Genomic DNA, 20882 nt, shown 5'->3' with positions numbered 1-20882 from the left:
TCCAGATTTGTGGCAGGAGAGATAGCTCAACAGTTAAGATGGCTGCCCCTTCTTCCAGAGGTCTGGAGTCTGGAAAGCTCACAACCACCTGAGACTATTTCCAGGGGCTCTAAGCTTTTCTTGTCTCCTTGGCACCCATGCAATGTGCACATACACATACAAATAAATAACTTAAAACTAAAATAAAATTTAAAAAATGATCCAGATGTTCTCTGTCTCTCAGCCTTGCTTTGAGACAGCAATATATAAGAAATGCTTAGCACAGACCTTAGAAGTTTTCTATTGCATAAAGTGTCTAGGGCCAGGAAGGTAACCAGTGGGTAAAGGTACCCCCAAGCCTGAGGAGGAAAGCTTTATCTACCAGACCTATGAGATGGAAGTGTTCTAGAGTTAATATACCATCCAGTGAGGAATCTTCTGCACACTTAGGGGTTAACAAAGGAAAAACCTCCTTAATAATAGTGTGCTATAGGTTCTGACTAACGCACAGAAGGGAGCCAGCCTGAAACAGAAAGTTTTGCCATCTTACATAGGCCTTAGGTTTATGCTTCACATATTCTGTCATCCTTAAATCTCTCTCAGGTCCACATTCCAGGTTATTATGAATGATTTAAACAGAGACAGGAGACTACAACTTTGGTGGGAGATTTACATGGCAAAGATATTGTTAGAATTATTTAAGTATATATGGCTGTTTGGGTGGCAATGGTCCCATAGGCTCATATGTTTGAATGCCTGGTCCTCAGTTGGTGAGCTGTGGCTAGGTGTGTCCTAGTTGGAGAGGGGTGTCACTGAGGATGGGCTTTGAGGTTTTAAACACTCACACCAGGTTCTCTCTTCTCTCTTCTCTCTCTCTCCCCCTCCCCCTCTCCCCCTCTCCCCCTCCACCTCTCCCCCTCTCCCCCCTTTCTCCTGATGCTTACGGATCAGTTACTCTCTCAGTTACTGCTCCAGTGCCACACCTGTCTGCTTCCCTCCATGATGGTCCTACAAGCCCCCAGTTAAATGCTTTCTTTTATAAGAGATGCCTTGGGCTGGAGAGATGGGTCAGTGGTCAAGAGCACTGACTGCTCTTCCAGAGGTCCGAAGTTCAATTCCCAGCAACCCCATGGTGGCTCACAAACATCTGTAATGGGATATAATGCCCTCTTCTGGTGTGTCTGAAGTCAGCATATATATAAAATAAATAAATAAATCTTAAAAAAAAATGAGAGCTGGCCTTGGTCATGGTGCCTTTTCACAGCAATAGAATAGTAGCCAAGACACATGTGCACATGCAGACACATGTGTGTGTCATATATAAATGAATATATATGGCATGAAAAGTACAACCACATTGAGAGACGTCATTTGGTATTTAAATAATGATATATATTTAATGATGGTTGGAGTTTCCTTTTAACACACTGATGTTCACTCCTTTACCGCTGGTCCTCCCTGAATCCTTCTCTGGCCATAAAGGGGAAAAAAATAGACAGAAAGAGGGAAAAGAGACATGGAAGTTTACAAAATCCAAACTTTGCTGGGCATAGTGGAACACACCTATAATTTCAGTACTTGGGCCATAGAGACAGGAGGATTATGAGTTCTAGGCTAGCCTGGGCTACAAAGTGAGATGCTGTATCTAGAAAGAGAAAAAGATATGACCCCTGTGAATCCAGCCTGGTCTACATAGTGAGTTCTATACCAAGCTACACAGTAAGATATTACCAATCTCGTCCTCCCCCCCCCCAAAAAAAAATCCATAGGGGGAGGAGGGAAAGAGGGAGGTAAGAGGGCCGGAGGATGGCTCAGCAGTCAAGAACAGGTACTGCCTTGCAGAGGATCCTAGTCTACTTCCAAGCACCCATAACCAGGTGGCTCACATCTGCCTGTAACTCCAGCAAGGAAAGCCTACACCTCTGGCCTCCTGGGCAGCCTGCACTCATGTTCATATGCACACATGCACATAATTTAAAATATTTTTAAATCAGAAAGAGGGAGAATTAAAGAGAGAGGGAGAGGGAGAGAGAGAAGAAAAGGGAAATTTGAGTCTCACTGCGGTGAAGGTCTAAAAAGGAAAGCAAAAGCCTTCGGCCTCCCTCCTAGAGGGAAGGAAATGACACAGAAGCTGGTGGCTTTGGGCAGTTCACTGGGAGGAAGAATAACATGCCCTTAAATGGAAAGGGGGAAAGGAAAACTGGCTGTAGGGGCCAAGTTCCCATCTCCCTAGCTTTTCACAGCCACTTCTGCAGGTAACAATCCTCTCCCATTGCTGGCTGGGCTCCTGGCTCCAGGCTGGTGTCCAAGCCCGAGGGGTTTCTGGCAGCAGCATGCTTGCCTTATCCATGCCAGGCGGGGATAGCCCAAACGAACTCACCAGAGCCTGCCCAGCCTCAAGTCCTGCCAGCAGAGAGCCTCATACCTTGGCTGCAGCCACAGTGATTCTGGTTTTCTGTTCCCAGGACCTCAAATATCCCCACAGCTATCCTGAGAAAGATGGTGGGTAATTCCAAAATATAAATGCAGTTTTTCATCTTCTTTTGTTGTTGGTTTTGTCTCTTTAAGAAAGGACTTGTTATATCATAGTATAATATAGTATAATATGTATATTGGTCAGGCAAATCTCCAACATGTGGTTTTCCCCTGCCTCAAGCATCCTTAATACTGAGATTACAAGTATGATCCACCAGGCTAATATATACATTATATATTATATACATTACATAATATATACATTACACACACATATACATATATGTGTGTGTATATGTATATGCATATACATGTGTATATATGCATATATATATATATATAAAACATTAATATATATTAATGAGAGTCTTGCTAGATTTCCCAGACTCATTTTGGACTCCTGAGCTAGAGCAATCCCTCCACCTCACCCTCTGAGTAGCAAGGCTCACAAATATGAATTACTACATCCAGCTTAAAAATGGCTCATTAGTGGTTCATTAACAGAAGCCTTCCCTGGCCCCCAGCCGCGTTCTCTGACCTGAACGTGCCAGGCTGTTTATTACGCATGTGGCTGCTTCTGTGAAACACTGGCTACAGATGTCCCCACCACAGCCACCCTCCACATGGCAGAAGTGGCTGGGACTTCCCTCGTCTCCCTGGGACCTTGTAGGCATCTTAGGAATGTTCGATACTGAGCAGACTAAAGCACTTCCAATTCAGACTCTTCCACGTGTGTTTGCAGCTGGGAACTGGGTACCTGTTTTCCTGCCCTGGGATTGCAATTTTGGGACTAGACTCTCCCCTGCTAACGCCTGACTGTTGAGGTTGTGGGGATGGGTCTCCTTCTACCTATTCAGCTCTTTGACCAACCCCCAACACACGCAGGATCAAGTCCCACCCTGAGTACCAGCCCAGGGACTCCTGTTTAATGGTGGGTTAAGGAGGAGGCATTGTAACCCTGGAGCCTATGGGAAAGGGTTTGTGCTACCGGTTCCTGCTCTTTTTCCCTCCCAGAGCCATGCCACCCCCTACTCCCAACCCCCCTCTACTCCCGTCTCTCCTCAGAAATCATGCTAAGATGGATTTGGGCCTCAGAAAGTCGGTGATACTGGATTCAAACTTGTTAGGTCTAGAGATGACCCTGAAAGGCTGGGAAGCAGCTGTCTGCCTAGGGCCTCATGATACACACAGAAAGTGCATACCTTCCCAGAACCCCCAGTTTCCCAGAGGAGGTTCATGCCCTGATTCTACAGACATTTTCAATTAGATACAACTAGCATATTGGCTAGTTTTATGATGCAAGCTAGAGTTATTTGAAAGGAGGGAAACTCAATTAAGAAAATGCCTCCACCTCCATAAGATCTACCAGTTGGGCATTTTCTTAACTAGTGAGTGATGGAAGAGGTCCCAGCCCATTGTGGGTGTGGTTACCTCCGGGCGAGTATTCTTTGGTTCTGTAAGAAAGCAGAATGAGCAAACTGTGACCGAGCCATGAGGGAAAGGAGACCTCTTCCTCAACAGCCAGGCATTAGCTTCGGAGATTCCAGTCCTGAGATGCAATCCTGGAGCAGGAACACAGGGACCCAGTTCTCAGTGCAGTGAGCATTTGGCCATCTGCACTGTGGGCACTTTGGTCTCTAGCCGTAGAGGCAACAACTCCCCCCACCCAGTAGTAACACAGAAAACAGTGAACTGCGTGAAGTACTCTAGCAAGGGGCATGGGGACATGTTTAAGACTGGAACACCTAGGTATTCACCGTGGCATTTGTTTACTGGGATAAAACCATCTGAACAGAGTAAATACTGCTATACTGCATGGGAAAGAGTTTCCCACTCCCTGCTACCATATCTCTGCCACCCATGCCTGTTAGTTTTTTGTTTTGTTTTGTTTTGTTTTGTTTTGTTTTGTTTTGTTTTGTTTTGTTTTGTTTTTTAAGCAGCATTAGAGAGGCTTGGTCTGACTGTAGTCAGGAACTGTGCTGGTGGCCCTGGGTTCTATAAGAAAGCAGGCTGAGCAAGCCATGAGGAGCAGACAACTTCCTATGGCCTCTGCATCAGTTCCTGCCTCCAGGTCCCCGCCCTGTTTGAGTTCCTGCCCTGACTCCCTTTGAGGATAAACAATATGTTAGTGTAAGTCAAATGAACCCCTTCCTCCCTAGCTTGCTTTTGGTCATACTGTTTCATTGCAGCAATAAACACCCTAACTTTGACAACAATTAGCGCTGTATATGCTAACAAAAACAAATAATCACAGCCTATGTGCAAGGGAGGACCTAAGAGAAGGACGGTGTGCCGATGGGGAAGGTTGGGTAACAGGGCTCAGGAATAAAGGGTCTCAGGGAAGGAATGCATCAGGATGTCTCAGCAGAGGGCCCCCAGCTTCCTGAGCTTGACCCATCCAATTTTCTATCCACACATGTATTCATCCACTCATCCATTCATCCATCCATCCACCCACCCATCTGTCCATCCATCCATCATCCATCCATCCATTCATTCATCCATCCATCTATCCATCCACCCACCCATCTGTCCATCCATCAACCCATCCATCCATTCATCCATCCATCCATCCATCCATCCATCCATCTATCCATCCACCCACCCATCTGTCCATCCATCAACCCATCCATCCATTCATCCATCCATCCATCCATCCATCCATCCATCTATCCATCCACCCACCCATCTGTCCATCCATCAACCCATCCATCCATTCATCCATCCATCCATCCATCCATCTATCCATCCACCCACCCATCTGTCCATCCATCAACCCATCCATCCATCATCCACCCATTTATTCATCCCAAACTTATTTGTCCTTACTTACCAAACTTCTAGACCAGCACTTCCTGATGGAGAGACCATGGTGAGGTCCCTGCCTTCCCATAGCTGAGCCTAGTGGGAAAGAAACATAATGAACAGATAAATTAAATCTGAGTCAAGGAGACTGGACAGTGACTGCAAAGAGAGTGGAACCACATTAGCCCGGATGCGATGAAGACACATTTGAGCTAGCATGGGAAAGATGGATTTCAGAACCTGTCCTGTGTGGTCTGGGGAAGGATGGCTCTCCACAGGCCCTGAGGAGCAAACAGACTTTGTGTATGAGAAATCAGAGAAGAGGGAGTATGGTGGTACGTGCCTAAGGCTCGAGAGGCTGAGGTAAGAGGGTTGTGCAATTGTAGCCAGTCTTGGCTAAATAGTGAGATTCTTCTGTCTGGGGAAGAGAAGAAGATGGATAAGGGAAAAGGAAGGAAAGTGCTGGAAGGGTTTGGGAATGAGAAGATGGGAGGGAAGCTAGACATGTTTTGGGTTGCCTCTGATGAGGCAGGCAGGACAGCCTGGGGTTGGATTGGTGGGACTATAGGAAACCTCTTTGCAAGGTTGGCAGTCAGGACCTGCCCCACGGTGTTCCCCAGGTGGAGAAATGCAGCCTTGCATGCTTTGATGACCCTCCCCCCCACTTGTGGCCAGCATCCTCTGTGTGCCAGGCTGTCCAGTGTCCAGCTTGTCCTTACTTATCCACAGATTCGATTATAGAACCTACTTCTTGAAGGTGGGCAACCTGAGGCCGAGTCACCTCCCTCTAAGATCACAGAACTAGCAAACAGCAGAGGTAGGTGTGAACCTAGGGGTGTCCAGCCCACATGGCCCCACGGCCCTGCTTTGCAGAGTAGCAAACAAGAGCCTCCGCTGTTCCTGAGCATATCTTTCTGGGAGCCTCTCTTCTGAGGGTGATCAAAGGATTTCAGGGCACATTTAGCATTCCACAGAACTTGAAAGTAAACTCCTGGCTTTGAAACCATTCTGGTCACATGGAAACATTTCTGTCCATGTGACCCGATTCTAAGTGAAAAAACTGGGCCACAGTGGGGAGGAGGGGCAGGGTGACCTTGGAGGTCTCGGATAGATCTTGCCTCCTGTCTTAAAGACCTCTGCCTGCCTAGTCCACTTCATTATCAGACCTCCTGTCCCTCGGGGTGTCCGGCTTGCTTCCATGCAGTGACCGAGATGCCAGAATAGGGTCTTGGCACAGGTTTAGCTCTGGTGCCTGATGGCTTCTGACCTCTTCTGTCAGCCAAAGAAAGCAGACCCTGAGTACAAAAGCTTGGCCAGGCCACTGGGACAGCCATGCTGGGAAAAACCTCCCTATTCTTTCAGTCGCCTCCAATAATGAAAACAGTTCTAAAAATAGCCCTCCCAGGTCCAACCTGGCCATGACTCAGCAAGCTCTCATCCTTCAGAGTTTCTTCTCAGTGGGAAGAGACCCTGGGTGAGGCCGAGGCATCATAGGGTTTAGCGGGTAAAGACCCAAGGCTCTCCCTTGGGAGTCAGGCCTAGTGGTTCCTTCATGTAATCCCAACACAACTGGGGGCTGAGGCAGGAGAATTGCTGTGATTCGGGGACCAGTATAATTTACAGAATCAGATCTCTGTAAAAATAAAAAAAATTAAGCTAGTATTGTTACGCTAAAGAAAATCTGTTTTGCCATCTCCATGTTAATTACTGAAGTGGAGGGGCTGGAGAGATGGCTCAGCAGTTAAGACCGAGAAGAGACTGCCTAAGAGAACATCTAGCTTGGCAGTAGGCCACAGCATTCCTGAGGAAGCCTTTTTATTTTTCTCTTAATTATACATATGCACACGTTGGGGCCCTTGGAGGTCAGAAGAGGGTGTGGCATCTCCTGGAGCTGCAGATGTGGGTGTTGGGTACCAAATTCAGATACTCTAGAATAACAGAAAGCGCTCTTCACCACTGAGACATCTCTCCAGCCCCAACCCCACCTCCCAGGAGGGAGCTTTGATGCAGATGAATCAAATCCATTTATTAGCTGCCTGACTATCAGTGAGTTACTTGCCTCTCTAAGCTCCATTCTCTGCATCTGTCAAATAAGTGTAAATATACATATCATTGTGGTGCTGTTAGGATGGTGACGTCCATGGTGGCATTTGCTAAAACTCTGTTTCCTGCCACCCTTTCCTCTGGACAACAGTGCATCAAAAGCTGGTGTCATGGAAATGCAAGGAGTCCACCTCTCCGGGCCCTTGGCTGGATAATCACCAGGTACTGACCAGAGCTCAGTACGTCAAGAGCCACACAGGGACTTCCCCTGCTCTGATGGGCTTTCCGGGTCAGCCCCGGGACTTTCCTCCAAGCTGGGCAATGGCCTAAGCCAGGAGGCAGAGGCGAAGCTCTCCCTGTGGCTGGTGTGGCTCTTCAGGCTTCTGATTTAAGGAAAGAAGGTAATTTTGGCTTGGGCAGTCCAGGTTGGAATGAGGCACTGAGAAGCCTCCTCTGGGCCAGAAAGCAGTCACCTAAAACACGTACCAGGGGTGGCAGAGGAAGTGGCCGACCCTGGCCAGCGAGGCCCCTCTGTCCCGGCAGCTGCAGCAGGCTAATCTGTGTTCCAGACATGCCTTTCTCTGTCTGGTCTGTGCCCAGGAATGCTGGGGTTACTAAAGATGAGGTGATCCAAATGTGCTGGGCCCCCCACACCCAGGAGGACCTTGAGCAACTATGATTGAAGGAACAACTTCAACATCTGCCTGGAAGCCCCTGTCTCCTAATGGAAATGAGAACTCTGGCCCCTCCAAGGTCTCTGTGACTTCCTGCCTCTCTCTATTGACATCTTCTACAGTCCGGTGGTAGGGCCTGTCTGCTCTACAACTAGAACACAGCCTGTGCTCTCTCGGTTTGCTAGACCTGCCATCTTCCAGCCTGGCTCACCTCCCCAGACTCTCTGACTCCCACCTATTTCTCCATGAACAATTAAAGGGCTCCTTCTAAGGGGCCACCAGGACCTGCCCCAATCCCGCTTAAGACACTCTGGTGATACACTACAGACAAGGTAAAGCTAAAGTCCTTTCTCTAACACCCAGCCTGGTGTAACGATGCAAACTTAAGCCTCCTTCACTCTAATCTCAGTGTCTTGCTGACTTTGACATGCCACCTTTCCTACCAAGAGCACAGTTCTCTCTGCCTGAGAACCTTCGCATTTACTGGGTCTCTCATCAAATGTTCCTCCTCTCCCCATCAACACTGATTTTGTTTGCCTATATCCTTTTGAACTCACTGAAACCTTATCAAGCCTTTTGTACCAATGTCTGTAAAACCTCTAGCCATTCTTTATTGTTTTTCTCTCCCATCAATGTATTTTCTAACCATTCTTAATCATTTTTGGTTTGACACAGGATTTAGCCTGGAATTCACTATGTAGACTAGAACTCACACAGAGATCAACCTGCTTCTGCCTCCTGAGTGATGAGATTAAAAGCACGTATGGCTCTTAGTCGTTATTTTTTTGTTTGTTTTTATTTACCATCGTTATTATTGTGGGCACGGTATGCCATCCTTATTTATACCTTTGGAAATAACATGAGGAACAGCTTCTTTTGGGCTGAGGTTTTCTGTTTCCGTGAGCAAGTCTGAGGTTTGAGAAGGGGGCGAGAAGGAACAGAAAAAGGCAAGGGGCGGAGAGGAGCGATGAGTCACGAAATAACTGAAAGCGAGACGGCGCGGGGATAGGGGGCATCTGACCTGCATACTATTGTGTGTCAGGCACTGTGTGGGCACTGAAGACACGGCCAAAACCCGGATCAGACCGTGTCGCTGCGGGATTCATCTAAGCTAGAGTCTGAAACAAACCAGTAACCCTGCAAATGGGTCGCTGAGGTTTTGATCACCTTTAGGCAAGGGGACCAGGATTTTATGACGTCAACCGGGTCAGGGTAGCAAAGGCTAAGCACCGTTAGCTGCCGCGAATATACGGACCTGATTGCCACGTACCATAAAGACACGAAGGTGGGGATGCAAAAAAAAAAAAAAAAAAAAAAAGCAAGGATGCTGGCAGATCCGCAGGAAACAAGGATGAAGGGCACAGTTTCTGCATTCATTTAAAAGAAACTGCAGGTCTGGCGCCTTCTGAGTTTTCTAGCGAGTGGCGAGTGCCACCTGCCGGTCATTCGTAGTATTACATAGGGTGCTTGCTCCGCCCAGTGCAAAAAATCCCAGAAGCTACTTCATTACGCATGCGCACATTGAGAGGCTTACAAAGAGGACTGACTAGGCGCTCTGTTTCCAGTTGTCAGGATGGCCGAGCGGTCTAAGGCGCTGCGTTCAGGTCGCAGTCTCCCCTGGAGGCGTGGGTTCGAATCCCACTTCTGACAAGTTGCTCTTTTCTTCATAATTCAATTTATACATAAAGTGAATTAGGTAATAATTATCGACTCTTCATAATATACTCCTCTTCGTCGTTTTAAATGCTATTGTATACTTTTTAAAACTATCTTCTTACTACCTATTTCTTTGATTTGAAACTGTAAAAAGAATTCCAGGAGCGGGGGAGGGAGAGAATGATTATTCCCACTCTGGTGTCTCAAGCGCAGGTCTAGTTTTCAAATTTGCTTTTAATTTTTAGAGAGAATTACTGGAGGGGGAAAAAAAAAAACAGGAATTCTGTCAGAAGTGGGATTCGAACCCACGCCTCCAGGGGAGACTGCGACCTGAACGCAGCGCCTTAGACCGCTCGGCCATCCTGACATGAGAGTTGGTCCTTTTCATGTTCATTTTAGTTATTGGCACTCTGTAACACCACCGCTGCCACGCCACCACCACTACCCTACCCCACCATCACCCCGGTCGCACAGACACATGCTTGCTTGGCATCTACAGCCAGCGTTTCTCCTGCTTTGTGCAATGCAATGTCTACAGTCCAGTCTACCCAGGGTTTAAAAATCACCGGTTAGTAGCAGGGCGTGGCGAGCTTCATCTGTAATTCTAGCACGCAGTAATCTAAAGCAGAAAAATCGCCTCGAGTTCCAGACCAGCCTTTGCTATGGAGTTAGGCTCGATCTCAAATAAAATAAAATATTTTTTAAAAATAAATTAAAAACCCTAAATAAACAACAAGAAACACATACAGTGTTAACAAGACTCCCCCTCTTTCAAACGGACCTGTAGCTGTTTTCACTGGAAATGTCGCCAAAAACCTGTTTCTCTCACATTCTATAGAGAAGAACTATAGATGTAAATACAAGGACGAGCTACAGTTAACTGAATTCTAGACGACCCCCGGCTCCGCGCCACAGGATGCCCGAGGCGTCTTAGTAAGACAGACTGGCTGGAGATGGCCTGCCGGCAGGGGATGCTGTGAGCACAGCCATCGGCTTCAGAGAAAATGGAGATCTTAGGGAGAGAACTGTCGTCTGCCTTCAAAGCCCTGAAGGTGCCATCAGTCCTTGAGCCCTGGCTGGAGGATGTTGGTTTGTAAGGGCGTTGGAGGGTTAACGTAATGGGGCATCTGAGTAGATAGCCCGGTCACCAGAGACATTCACGACCAAGCTGGCCAGTCGCCCAGTAGAGAGGTGTTTTATTGCTGCTGTCAAAGTACCAAGCTTGTTTGTGTGGCTGGTTGGTTGATGGCTTTTGACCAGAATCTTGCTATGTCGTTCAGATTATCCTGGAACTTGCTATCCTCCTGTCTCAGCCTTCTGAATGCTACAACTATATACAGACATGTAAGTCACAGAGCCTAGTTTAATCCTAATTTTTTCAAGCCCCGCCCCCACCCACCCCCCCACTTCCTGCTATTTTCCACCATCAGTAAACAAGAGTTTCTACTTCATATTCTTTTGCCTCCCAGTTGAATTTGTGGTGAGACATATTCTGTTGTTGGTGTTTGTAGAGCTTTGTTGTTTTTTGAATCTATTGTTGTGTTGGAGTTGTGTGTGTGTGTGACTTTTTTTTTTTAATTTGTTTTTCTTTTTGGAACAGGGTCTCACATAGCCCAGGATGGCCTCAGAATCGTTAAGTAGTCGATGATGTCTTTGAACTCCATTCACTTAGGGTTACCCAGCCAGGACCGAACTCATGCTAAGCAAGTACTCTACCAACCTAGCTAGCTAGCTACAGCCTTCTCCTACAGATACATTATTGTCTCCTCTTCTCTTCTCTTCTCTTCTCTTCTCTTCTCTTCTCTTCTCTTCTCTTCTCTTCTCTTCTCCTCTCCTCTTCCTCTTCCTCTTCCTCTTCCTCTTCCTCTTCCTCTCCTCTCCTCCCCTCCCCTCTCCCCTCCTCTCTTTCCTTCCTTCCTTCCTTCCTTCCTTCCTTCCTTCCTTCCTTCCTTCGTTTTCTTCCTTCCTTTGTTTCTACCTTTCTTTCTTTCTTTCTTCCTTTCTTTTATTTTGTTTGTAAATGCATATTTAAGTCCTGGCTACATGAAAAAACTTTGTCTCCCAACAAAAATCCCAGCACTTGGGAAGCAGAGGCAGAGTTCAAGAGTTCAAGGCCAGCCTGGTCTACTGAGCTAGATCTTGGACAGCCAAGACCACACAGAGAAACGGGGGGGGGGGGGGGGGACGACGGGGGGGGGGGGGACGACGACACGGGACACACAGAAACACCAAAACAAGCAAAAAGTAACTTCTCAAAGTAAACTGTTTCTCAATTTAAAACCCATAATCGCAGCCATTAAGAGGTAAAGAACGGAGAATTAGGAGTTCAAGATTTTCCACCACTACAGAGTGAGTTTAAGATTAGCCTGGGCTACATGAGACATTATCTTTAAAAACGAACGAAAGGAAGGAAGGAAGGAAGGAAGGAAGGAAGGAAGGAAGGAAGGAAGGAAAAAGAGAAGAGAAGAAAAGAGGAAAAGAAAAAAGAAAAGAAGAGAAAAGAAAAGAAGAGAAGAGAAAAGAAAAGAACACCCCAGCATGAGGCTGGCTGGAAGTCAGTGTTAGCCTGTGGTAGGGTGACGAAGGACTAGTTAGTTACCCAAGGAGTTGGTTGTCATGCAGCAAGTCAAAGAGAGTGAAGCTCCTCTCCAAGTTTCCAAATTTCACCATGGAGGGGGGGGGGGGGGGAAGGTGGCTCAGTGGGAAACAATTTGATGTGCGAGTGTGAGGTGCTGTTTTAATACCAAGAACCTGGGCAAGCCTGTCTTGCTGCCTTAGGCACTACATCCAAGTGGCTCATAATTTTAAAAAATTCAGTATGTACACTAACCTCATTTTTGTTAAAGTAGATGAAAGGTTTTAAAAAAAATAAATGCATACAAGTGTCTTTATTTCTACACAGCTACACCAGTGAAAATTAAAAAACAAACAACAAAAAAAAAAAAAGAAAGAAAAAGATCTGAGAAAATTCATTCAAGTCTTAACAGCCATTTATTAAAGGGCACACCTGGGTCTGCAGAGGGGGCTGTGACTGGCAACAAACCATGAACGAATGAATTAATAATTAATAGTTAAATTGGAAAGAGTCAACCCCACACCACTAGCACAAGTGTGAGACTGTCAGTATATGTGCTAGCAGGAAACTTGGAAGTCTATAGGAAGAGTCATGTACGTTTCTTAGAACTAAAATCTAACTTAATGAAAATAGTGTTATTACCCATCTCTCAACACTCTTAGTTTGTCTTCTTGGTTTTGTTGAGTGTGGGTGGTGTATGGGGCAGACAGTTGAGGGTACAGGTGACCCTGCCCATAGGGACATGCGGGGAGGCCTGAGCAGAACACCTACTTCCTCTTCTATTAATCTCTGCCTTGTTGTTTTGAGACGGGCTCTCTCGATGAACCAAAGCTCATTTCTGGGGCTGGAGAGATAACTCAGCAGGTAAGAGCACTGAGTGCTCTTCCAGAGGTCCTGAGTTCAAATCCCAGCAACCACATGGTGGCTCACAACCATCTGTAATGGGATCTGATGCCCTCTTCTGTTGTGTCTGAAGACAGCTACAGTGTACTCACATACAATAAATAAATAAATAAATAAATAAATAAATAAATAAATAAATAAATAAAATCTAAAAAAAAACCCAAACCACTTATTTCTGGGTCAGCCCAATGACCTCTAGGGATCTGCCTTCTCTAATCCCCTAGTTTTGAAGTCATGGTCACTGATAGCCAGGCCCAGCTTTTGACCTGGATGCAAAGAATTCGAATCCAAGTCCTCATGTCTGCATAGTTAGTGCCTTATTCCCAGGTCTTGATGTTTTTTGTTTTTTAAAGATAATCTATTTTAATTAACCAATTCATTAGGGTTTTGTTGTTGTTATGAGTGTTTTTTGACTCTTTCTCTTTGTAGCCCTGGCTGTCCTGGAACTCACTATGTAGACCAGACTGGCAGAGAGCTTCCTGCCTCTGCCTCCTGAGCGCTCGAGTTAAAGGCTTGGGTCGCTATTCCTGGCCCTGCTGACATTTTGGAAACAAGGTTTTTCTATGTAGGCAAGGCTGGCCTGGAACTTAGGTTAATTCTCCTGCCTGTGTCTTTCAAGCAGTTGGGAATACAGGCCTTATACCACTAGGCCTGGCTCCTGGACTGATGTCCAACTGCTCTGTGAAGAATCCTAGTGGCCCTCCGATCCTGACAGGCTCGGAGTAGGGCTTTCACCAGACTAGAGACCTGTGCAGAACTAAACAGGGAACGCGCGGCTGGCCACAGGTGCTCTGAGGCCATCCCTGGGAAGAGCTGTCGAATCGATTCCCCACTCACAGCTGCCCGTCTGTCCCTGCTGTGCATTCCGACAATGCAGAGCTCTTCGTGGCCTCATCTGTGTGGATCTTGGTGGGTAGCTGGTTCTAGCCTCACTCTGATCGCCTCCTACACGTTCTGGCAGCTGCCCCAGTGCTCGGCTGGCTCTGCGATGCCATTTGAAAGGAATGAGAGTGGGATTAGCTAAACGACAGAATTCAACCCAACGGCAGAACAAAAACACACTACTGTTTCCGAATCTGCCCCCCCCCCCCAACAGTCTCCTGATTGTTCTATGTCATACATAATAAAGTTACGGGCCCACCCCAGCTTTGTTCTGAGCTTGGTCTCTGGGTTACAGTTTTCCTGCTACTGAAATGCACTGTTCACTTGCAAAGTAGCTGCTTTTGGTATGTGTGTGTGTTCAGGAGAAAGAAACAGAGACAGAGAGACATAGAGGTGTGTGTGTGGGGGGGGGGGGCTGTCCCCAAGTACACTGGGTTAAACCAGCATCAACCAGCCCTTCTGTCAAAGTCCCAAGATCCTAAAACCCTCCTGTCTTGTTCTTTGTTTTTTGAGACCGTTTGCCACCAGGTAAGTGAGAGTGGTCTCCTGGTCCTCAGGTCACAGGCTTGCACCACCCAACCAGTTAAAAACCCTGCAAACGTCATTTTGGAGGACTAAATAACGGCTATCCAGTGATACTCCAAAAATATGTGGAGTTATCTTATAAAGGAAAGGGATAGCTGGGCAGTGGTGGTGCACACCTTTAATCCCAGTTCCCTAGACGCAGAGGCAGATCTTTGAGTTTAAGACCAGTTTGGTCTACAGAGAAAGTTCTAGGACAGCCAGGACTACACTGAGAACCCTTGTCTCAAAAAATAAAAATAAAAATAAAATAAAAATAAAATAAAATAAAATAAAATGTAATAGCTATTAAAAAAAAAGGAAAAAGGAAAAAGAATAGACCCAGGCATGATGCCATACACCTGCAATTCCACTACTTGGATGCTAGAGGCAGAAGTATCAGGAGTTCAAGGGCATTTTCAACTATATAGTGAGTTCAAAGCTAGCTACAGTGTTAGATCTTTCTTAAAAGGAAGGGAGGAAGGGAGGGAGGGAGGGAGGAAGGAAGGAAAGAAAAGGAAGGAAGGAAGGGAGGGAGGGAGGGAAGAAGGAAGGAAGGAAGGAAGGGAGGGAAGAAGGAAGGAAGGAAGGAAGGAAGGAAGGAAGGAAGGAAGAAAGAAAGAAAGAAAGAAAGAAAGAAAGAAAGAAAGAAAGAAAGAAAGAAAGGAAAGGAAAGGAGGAATCTCCAGGTGTGGTAGCTCCCAGAGCTGGAGAGACAGAGACAAGAGCATCCAATCTGCAGCAGACTTGAAGCCAACCCAGGCAACATTGCAAAAACCTCCTGTCTCAAAAAAGCCAAAGGGAACGAGTTATTTGCCATCCCATTGGTCTCCAGGGTAGATTTAGCTGATGCGGCTGGGTGGTCAGGTGTCCCCTTCCTCCCTCGGAGCTCGTGTATGCCCCTCCTGAGCTGCGTCCTCAGTGGAAAAGAGCCACCCTCCCTGATAGACCCTTCCCTTGTGGGCTTCTGAGCAGCTGTACTCTGGCACTAGAACCTCCAGACAAACTTTTAAGAAATAAAAGGGTCACTGGGTGTAGAGCCTTGGGCATGTGGCTCAGTGCTAGTGTGTTTGTTTAGTGTGTTCAAGGCCCTGGGCTCAGTTCTCAGCACAGCGTAAACTGGTGTTTATAGTCTCTGCACTTGGGAGGCAGAAGCAGGGCAGAAATCCATTGTAAGACATATATCAAGTTCTGGGGTTACAGCCGGGCGTGGTGGCGCACACCTTTAATCCCAGCACTTGGGAGGCAGAGCAGGTGGATTTCTGAGTTTGAGGCCAGCCTGGTCTACAGATTGAGTTCTAGGACAGCCAGGGCTATACAGAGAAACCCTGTCTCGAAAAACCAAAAAAAAAAAAAAAAAAAAAAAAAAAGTTCCAGGGTTACATGAGACTTTGTCTTTCAAAAGAAAAAAAGAAGAAGGAATCTTTGCAGAATGTTAGTGATGGGGTGATTGAATAAATACTTAAAATTCCTGATTTGAGGATATTGAACTGTATTATCTGATGGGCAATATAGTCATGACCATATCCTTACAAAAGAGATGAGAGAGAGAGAGAGAGAGAGAGAGAGAGAGAGAGAGAGAGAGAGAGAGAGAGAGAGATATCTTGTGCATAGTAAGAGGAGAGTTGATGATACGAGGAGAGGCAGAGCTAGGTAGGGTACCAGAATCCCCTGCCGGCAGGTCATCTGTAATCCCAGCCTGCAAAGACCTGAGGTACGAGGAATGTCAAAAGCATGAAGTCAGTCTGGATTACAGAGCAATCTCCTGTCTCAAGACAAAAAGTGGGCAAAAGTACCCCAGAGGTTGCCTGAGCTCAGGACACCATGACTGTGTCTCCGTGATGATGCCTTTGCATATCTAGCCTCCATCACTGAGAAGAAACTTTTGTTAGGACCTTGAGCTTGTGATAAGTTGTCACAAGGAGCCATAGGATAGTACAGTCACCTACACAGCTTCTGTGACCTGGTCCTTACCCACTGGGGGTCAGTGTCACCCTCATGTGCTCAGCTCCAGTCCCTTTGGGGACCTGCTTTCTATTTCCCCAACTGCCTAGGTTGGTCCTGCCACTGCGCCTTTGCTCCTCACTTAAATCCTCCCAAGGTTTCCTCCTACTCACAGATTCAGGCCTCTGCACAAATGTCACCACTTCTGACAGGTCTTCCTTGACTAATGTGCTCCTTCCTTTTCTGTCAACTTAATACAAGCTATAGCAATCCAAGAGGAGGGAACCTGGATTGAGAAAATGCCTCTATAAGATCGGGCTCTAGGCAAGCCCTGTAGAGAATTTTCTCAGTGATTGATGGAGGAGGGCCCAGTCCATTGTGAGCGGTGCCATCCCTGGGTCCTGGGTTCTATAAGAAAGCAGGCTGAGCAAGCCAGGGGAAGCAAGCCAGTAAGCAGCACCCCTCCATGGCCTCTGCATCGGCTCCTGCCTCCAGGTCTCTGCCCTGCTTGAGTTCCTGTCCTGATTTCCTTCAGTGATGAGCAATGATATGGAAGCATAAGACAAATAAACCCTTTCTTCCCCAATTTGCTTTTGGTCATGGTTTTCTACCACCGTAATAGAGACCCTAAAACAACCATCTAAAAATCTCCTGGTCACTCTGCCTCGCCCTGTTAGATTCAGTCACAGCAGCAGTTGCCACTACCTGGATTTATTTTTTCCTGCCTGGCTGTCTGTAGATCGGTCTACGGACTTCTTCAAAATCTCTATCCAAACAGGCGAACCCAGGGTTAAGGGGCGGGGCCTCAAGAAGGGGCGGGGCCTCGGGCGGAGCGGGGCTGGGCTTCGCGCACCTGTGAGTTCTGTCTAGGGTACCCAAGCAGCGCCAGCAGCCGGAGCCGCAGTCGCAGCCCCGGAGCAGCGCCGGGAGCGCGGCCAGAGCGTCGTAGGCTCGCGATCGCTATGGCGGAGTTCCCGTCGAAAGTGAGCACGAGGACCAGCAGCCCCGCGCAGGGCGTGGGAGCCTCTGTGTCTGCGCTGCGACCGGATCTGGGCTTCGTGCGCTCCGCTCTTGGGGTGCTCGCGCTTCTGCAGCTGGTGAGCCGGGTAGCTCGGGGACTGGATGGGGGACTCTCCGGGGACCCCCGGGACGCTCACTCCCAAGATCGCCGGGAAGCTTGCACCTGGGGACGCTCGTGTGACATCCCTGCGAGCACAGCATGACTCTTGTGGAGGGGACCATACACACCCTACCCGGGTGGTTACCGTGGCGATACCGTAGCTGAGATAGCTGCGCACAACTGTCCGCCAGTCTGTCCCTTCTCTTCTACCCTTCCCCCTTCCCTCTGGGACCGTGCCCTGGCTTTCTCCGCCGGGCAAAGTCCACTGCCCTCCTCTTCACCCGGCTTTAACCACTAAATGCGACCGCTCTGTAGCCCTCCTGGACAGGGCAGAACACCACATCAGTGGCTCTGACACGCGCGCTCCCACCAGGGCACCTACCCAGGGTCTGCTGGTCGAATCTCCTTCCTTGGGCTGTGGAGATTCGCAGAGGCAAGAAACCACGTGTCTGCCATCCCCCGTACTCTGTGCAGGTCCCAGCTGAAGATCCTAGAGTTGCCCGTTCCCATTGGGTGCATTCTGAGATGTCAGCTGTCTTTTCATAGTCCCCTCCTGCGAGGGTCTGGAGGCCTGTGGCTGCCCCTAGGGAACGGTCTCCATTAACTGAGAGGTCCGCTGGTAGAGGAATAGGGTAGCACCGCAGGTGGGCATGCATCTGTTTCTGTCATCATCCCTCCAGTGGGCACCTCGAGCCAGGCTGCCAGGCCGGGCTGGGGAGTCGGGAGGCTTTCCTGGGCCATCTCCACCTAGGGCATACATACTATCTTGGTTTCGAGATTTCTGATCTTCCTTGGTGAGCCTTCGCCCTTCCCCCTTCCCCCTTCCCCCTTCCCCCTCCGTCTCCTCCCTGGGTTTGTTTAAAATTCAGATTCTTGGGCCCCAACCCCGGAAAAAATGTGAAACTGCTCTTTGAATCTCCAAAAGCGCAGCAAGAAATTTGCATTTTAATGTCTTCTCCTGGAGTGGTTTTGGGTACTGTTTGGTTTTGATGAGATCAGGGAGGGTAGCATGAGGCTCTCTTCTGGGACCAATTTAACTCTGCCGCGCAGACACTGCCGACCCTGGAGTGTTGGGCTCTTGGTGATTGCCTTGTTTGTTTTATTTATTTTGTTTGATTCAATTTGTTTCTGTTTTTTTGAGACAAGAGTCGCATATAGCCCAGATTGGTCTTGAATTCCCTCTTAGCCACAGCTGGCTTCCAATTCCTTGTGTAGCGGAGGCTAGCCTTGGACTAGACCTTCCCCAAGTGTTGTAATTACTTTCTGACACCACCACTCCAGGGGTTTTTCTGGTCTCTTTGAACCTCACACCTGAGAGTCAGCTTTGGGCTGGGGGAGGAGTTAAACGGTTTGTGAAAGGGACAGAGAGGAGAGAGGTCTAGGAAGGAGTTACGGGGAGGCTAGAAGGGTAGTTTTTGAGCTAAGCCTTTGCAGGGAGTGGTGTGGGGACAGCAGACACTGTAGTGCACAGGCTGAGCGGGAGTTGTAGCATCGTTTCTGGTCTGGCTAGGAGCCCAGCATCGTAAGCATCTAGGGCCAGAACTGGGGTCCTGGTTGTGTTGGTGGTCTTGGTAGGTTCTGGAGCATGAAGACATCAGGGTGTGAAATGATAGATCCCTTTTACTCTTTTCCTCCTTCCCTAGATTCGTTCCAAAGAACTCACTTGGAGACTATGCCAGCCGCTGCTTCCTAAGATGTTTCTGTGGCAACCTACTACTCCACTGGGGCCGAGGGGGGAGGGTGGGCAGACAGGTACCATACTTGCTGGAAAGCCACAACAGCACACTGGAGGCTGGTTGTTCTAGACCTTTTGACTAGGTGGGTTTAGTTTGTTTGTTTTAGTTGTTGTTTGTTTGTTTGTTTTGTGGGGTTTTTTGGTTTTTTGGTTTTTTTGAGGGGGGGTTTGTTTGTTTGAAAGACAGGGTCTCTCAACATAGCTTTGGCTTCCTGGGGAGCTGTTTTCTGACTCCTCCTCGGCCTCTACTCTTTATGTTGGTTTGCTCTTACATTGTGGGGTGTGGCACATCAGAGCAAGTGGAAGAGGCTCCATGCCTAGTGCCTGCCCCTGGGGATCAAGGAAGGCTGCTTGGAGGAGGCAGTAGCTGAGGAGATGGAGGTCTTTGCTGGCCAGGTTGCTCTGTCTACTAGGGTATAGAGGGCCCTGCAGCGATGGAAAGATGGATGAGAAGCAAGGCCAAACTTCTGGAGCAAAGCACTGCTCTTCATCTAGCATGGTAGTTCATCTACAGAACCTGACATCTACAGACATCTGATGGCTTTTACTACTCCATAACTGCCCATACCCATCTAGCTCCAGAAAGGATACTGGATGGTGCTATTAATTGTTAATACAGAAGAGTCAGTGTATTTCTAAAGCCTGACTTGAGAGAACTTTTAAAGAGACATCGCCTAGCAGGAAACCTGCAAGTTTAAAATGTTGGCTCAAGGCTGAGCTTCCTGGTAACATAAACAAAAAAAGAAACATGAATCTTCATAGCTATCGTCTAAACAGGCAGGCAAGTTTGACCTAGAGACAATTCTTTTGCTTCATGTTACAGTTCTTTGTGAAGCAAGGGAATGGAAGGTGCTGCCGGTGTGGCTGACAGGGACCCGTGGTACATCCTAATGAGTTTAGAAAAACTTTGAAGAACGTGGGGGATGAAGTACCCACCTTTTCCTTTTCTTTCTTTTTGTTTTTGTTTTTGAGATAGGATTTCCCTGTGTAGCCCTACCTGTTCTGAAACTTGCTCTGCAGACCAGGCTGGCCTCCAGAAATACTCCTGTCTCTGTGTTCCAAGTGCTGGGATTGAAGGTGTTCACCAGCACTGCCCGGCTGAAGTGCCCATATTTTTGGCTACTTTTTAACACAATCCTCTCCCCAGCTTTGGGACAAAGGATGATCTTACCTGGGACTTACTGATAAGCACAGAAACACTTGAGCAAAGTCACATGGTTGGGGGTGGGGGGAGGACAAGCAAAGCTACTGCCCACAGGTAGGATTTGCACTCAAATCTGACTGTTTGAAGTCTAGCTCCATCCATGTTTCCTGCTGCCTTTATATGGGATTCTGGGGTTCCTAGATGGCCTTACAAGAGAAGGATGACCTCTTCAGGAAGGGAGACTCGGCCGAGACTTTAGAGGAGGGCTTCTTGGAAGAGGTGAGCTCTTAAGAGTCTGTCTAGATGGATGGGGTTTTAGAAGAAGGTTTTAGCAGGTCACAGTGGCACAAAGGCCTGTAACCCCAGTGCTCCTGTGAGTGGGAGGC

General features: G+C 47.7%; 1 protein-coding gene and 2 non-coding genes across 3 annotated transcripts in view; 2 read left to right on the top strand and 1 right to left on the bottom strand.

Annotated features, from left to right (window-relative positions):
• The first annotated feature begins 9543 nt into the window (after window positions 1–9543).
• Window positions 9544–9626, top strand: n-TLcag4. Its single transcript has one exon. It is a non-coding gene; the product is annotated as a tRNA-Leu (tRNA).
• Window positions 9627–9916: 290 nt separating this feature from the next.
• On the bottom strand, window positions 9917–9999 carry n-TLcag5. Its single transcript has one exon. It is a non-coding gene; the product is annotated as a tRNA-Leu (tRNA).
• Window positions 10000–17387: 7388 nt separating this feature from the next.
• Window positions 17388–20882, top strand: part of Pllp (plasma membrane proteolipid) — a 21348-nt gene continuing 17853 nt past the window's right edge. The window contains exon 1 of the mRNA NM_026385.4: window positions 17388–17594. Coding sequence (NP_080661.1) covers window positions 17460–17594 — 135 coding nt within the window. The 5' untranslated portion in view covers window positions 17388–17459. The remainder of the gene's footprint in view (window positions 17595–20882) is intronic.

This window comes from Mus musculus, chromosome 8 (genome assembly GCF_000001635.26).
Source record: "Mus musculus strain C57BL/6J chromosome 8, GRCm38.p6 C57BL/6J".
Lineage (NCBI taxonomy): Eukaryota > Metazoa > Chordata > Mammalia > Rodentia > Muridae > Mus > Mus musculus.
This window is presented reverse-complemented; position numbering and strand designations above follow the sequence as displayed.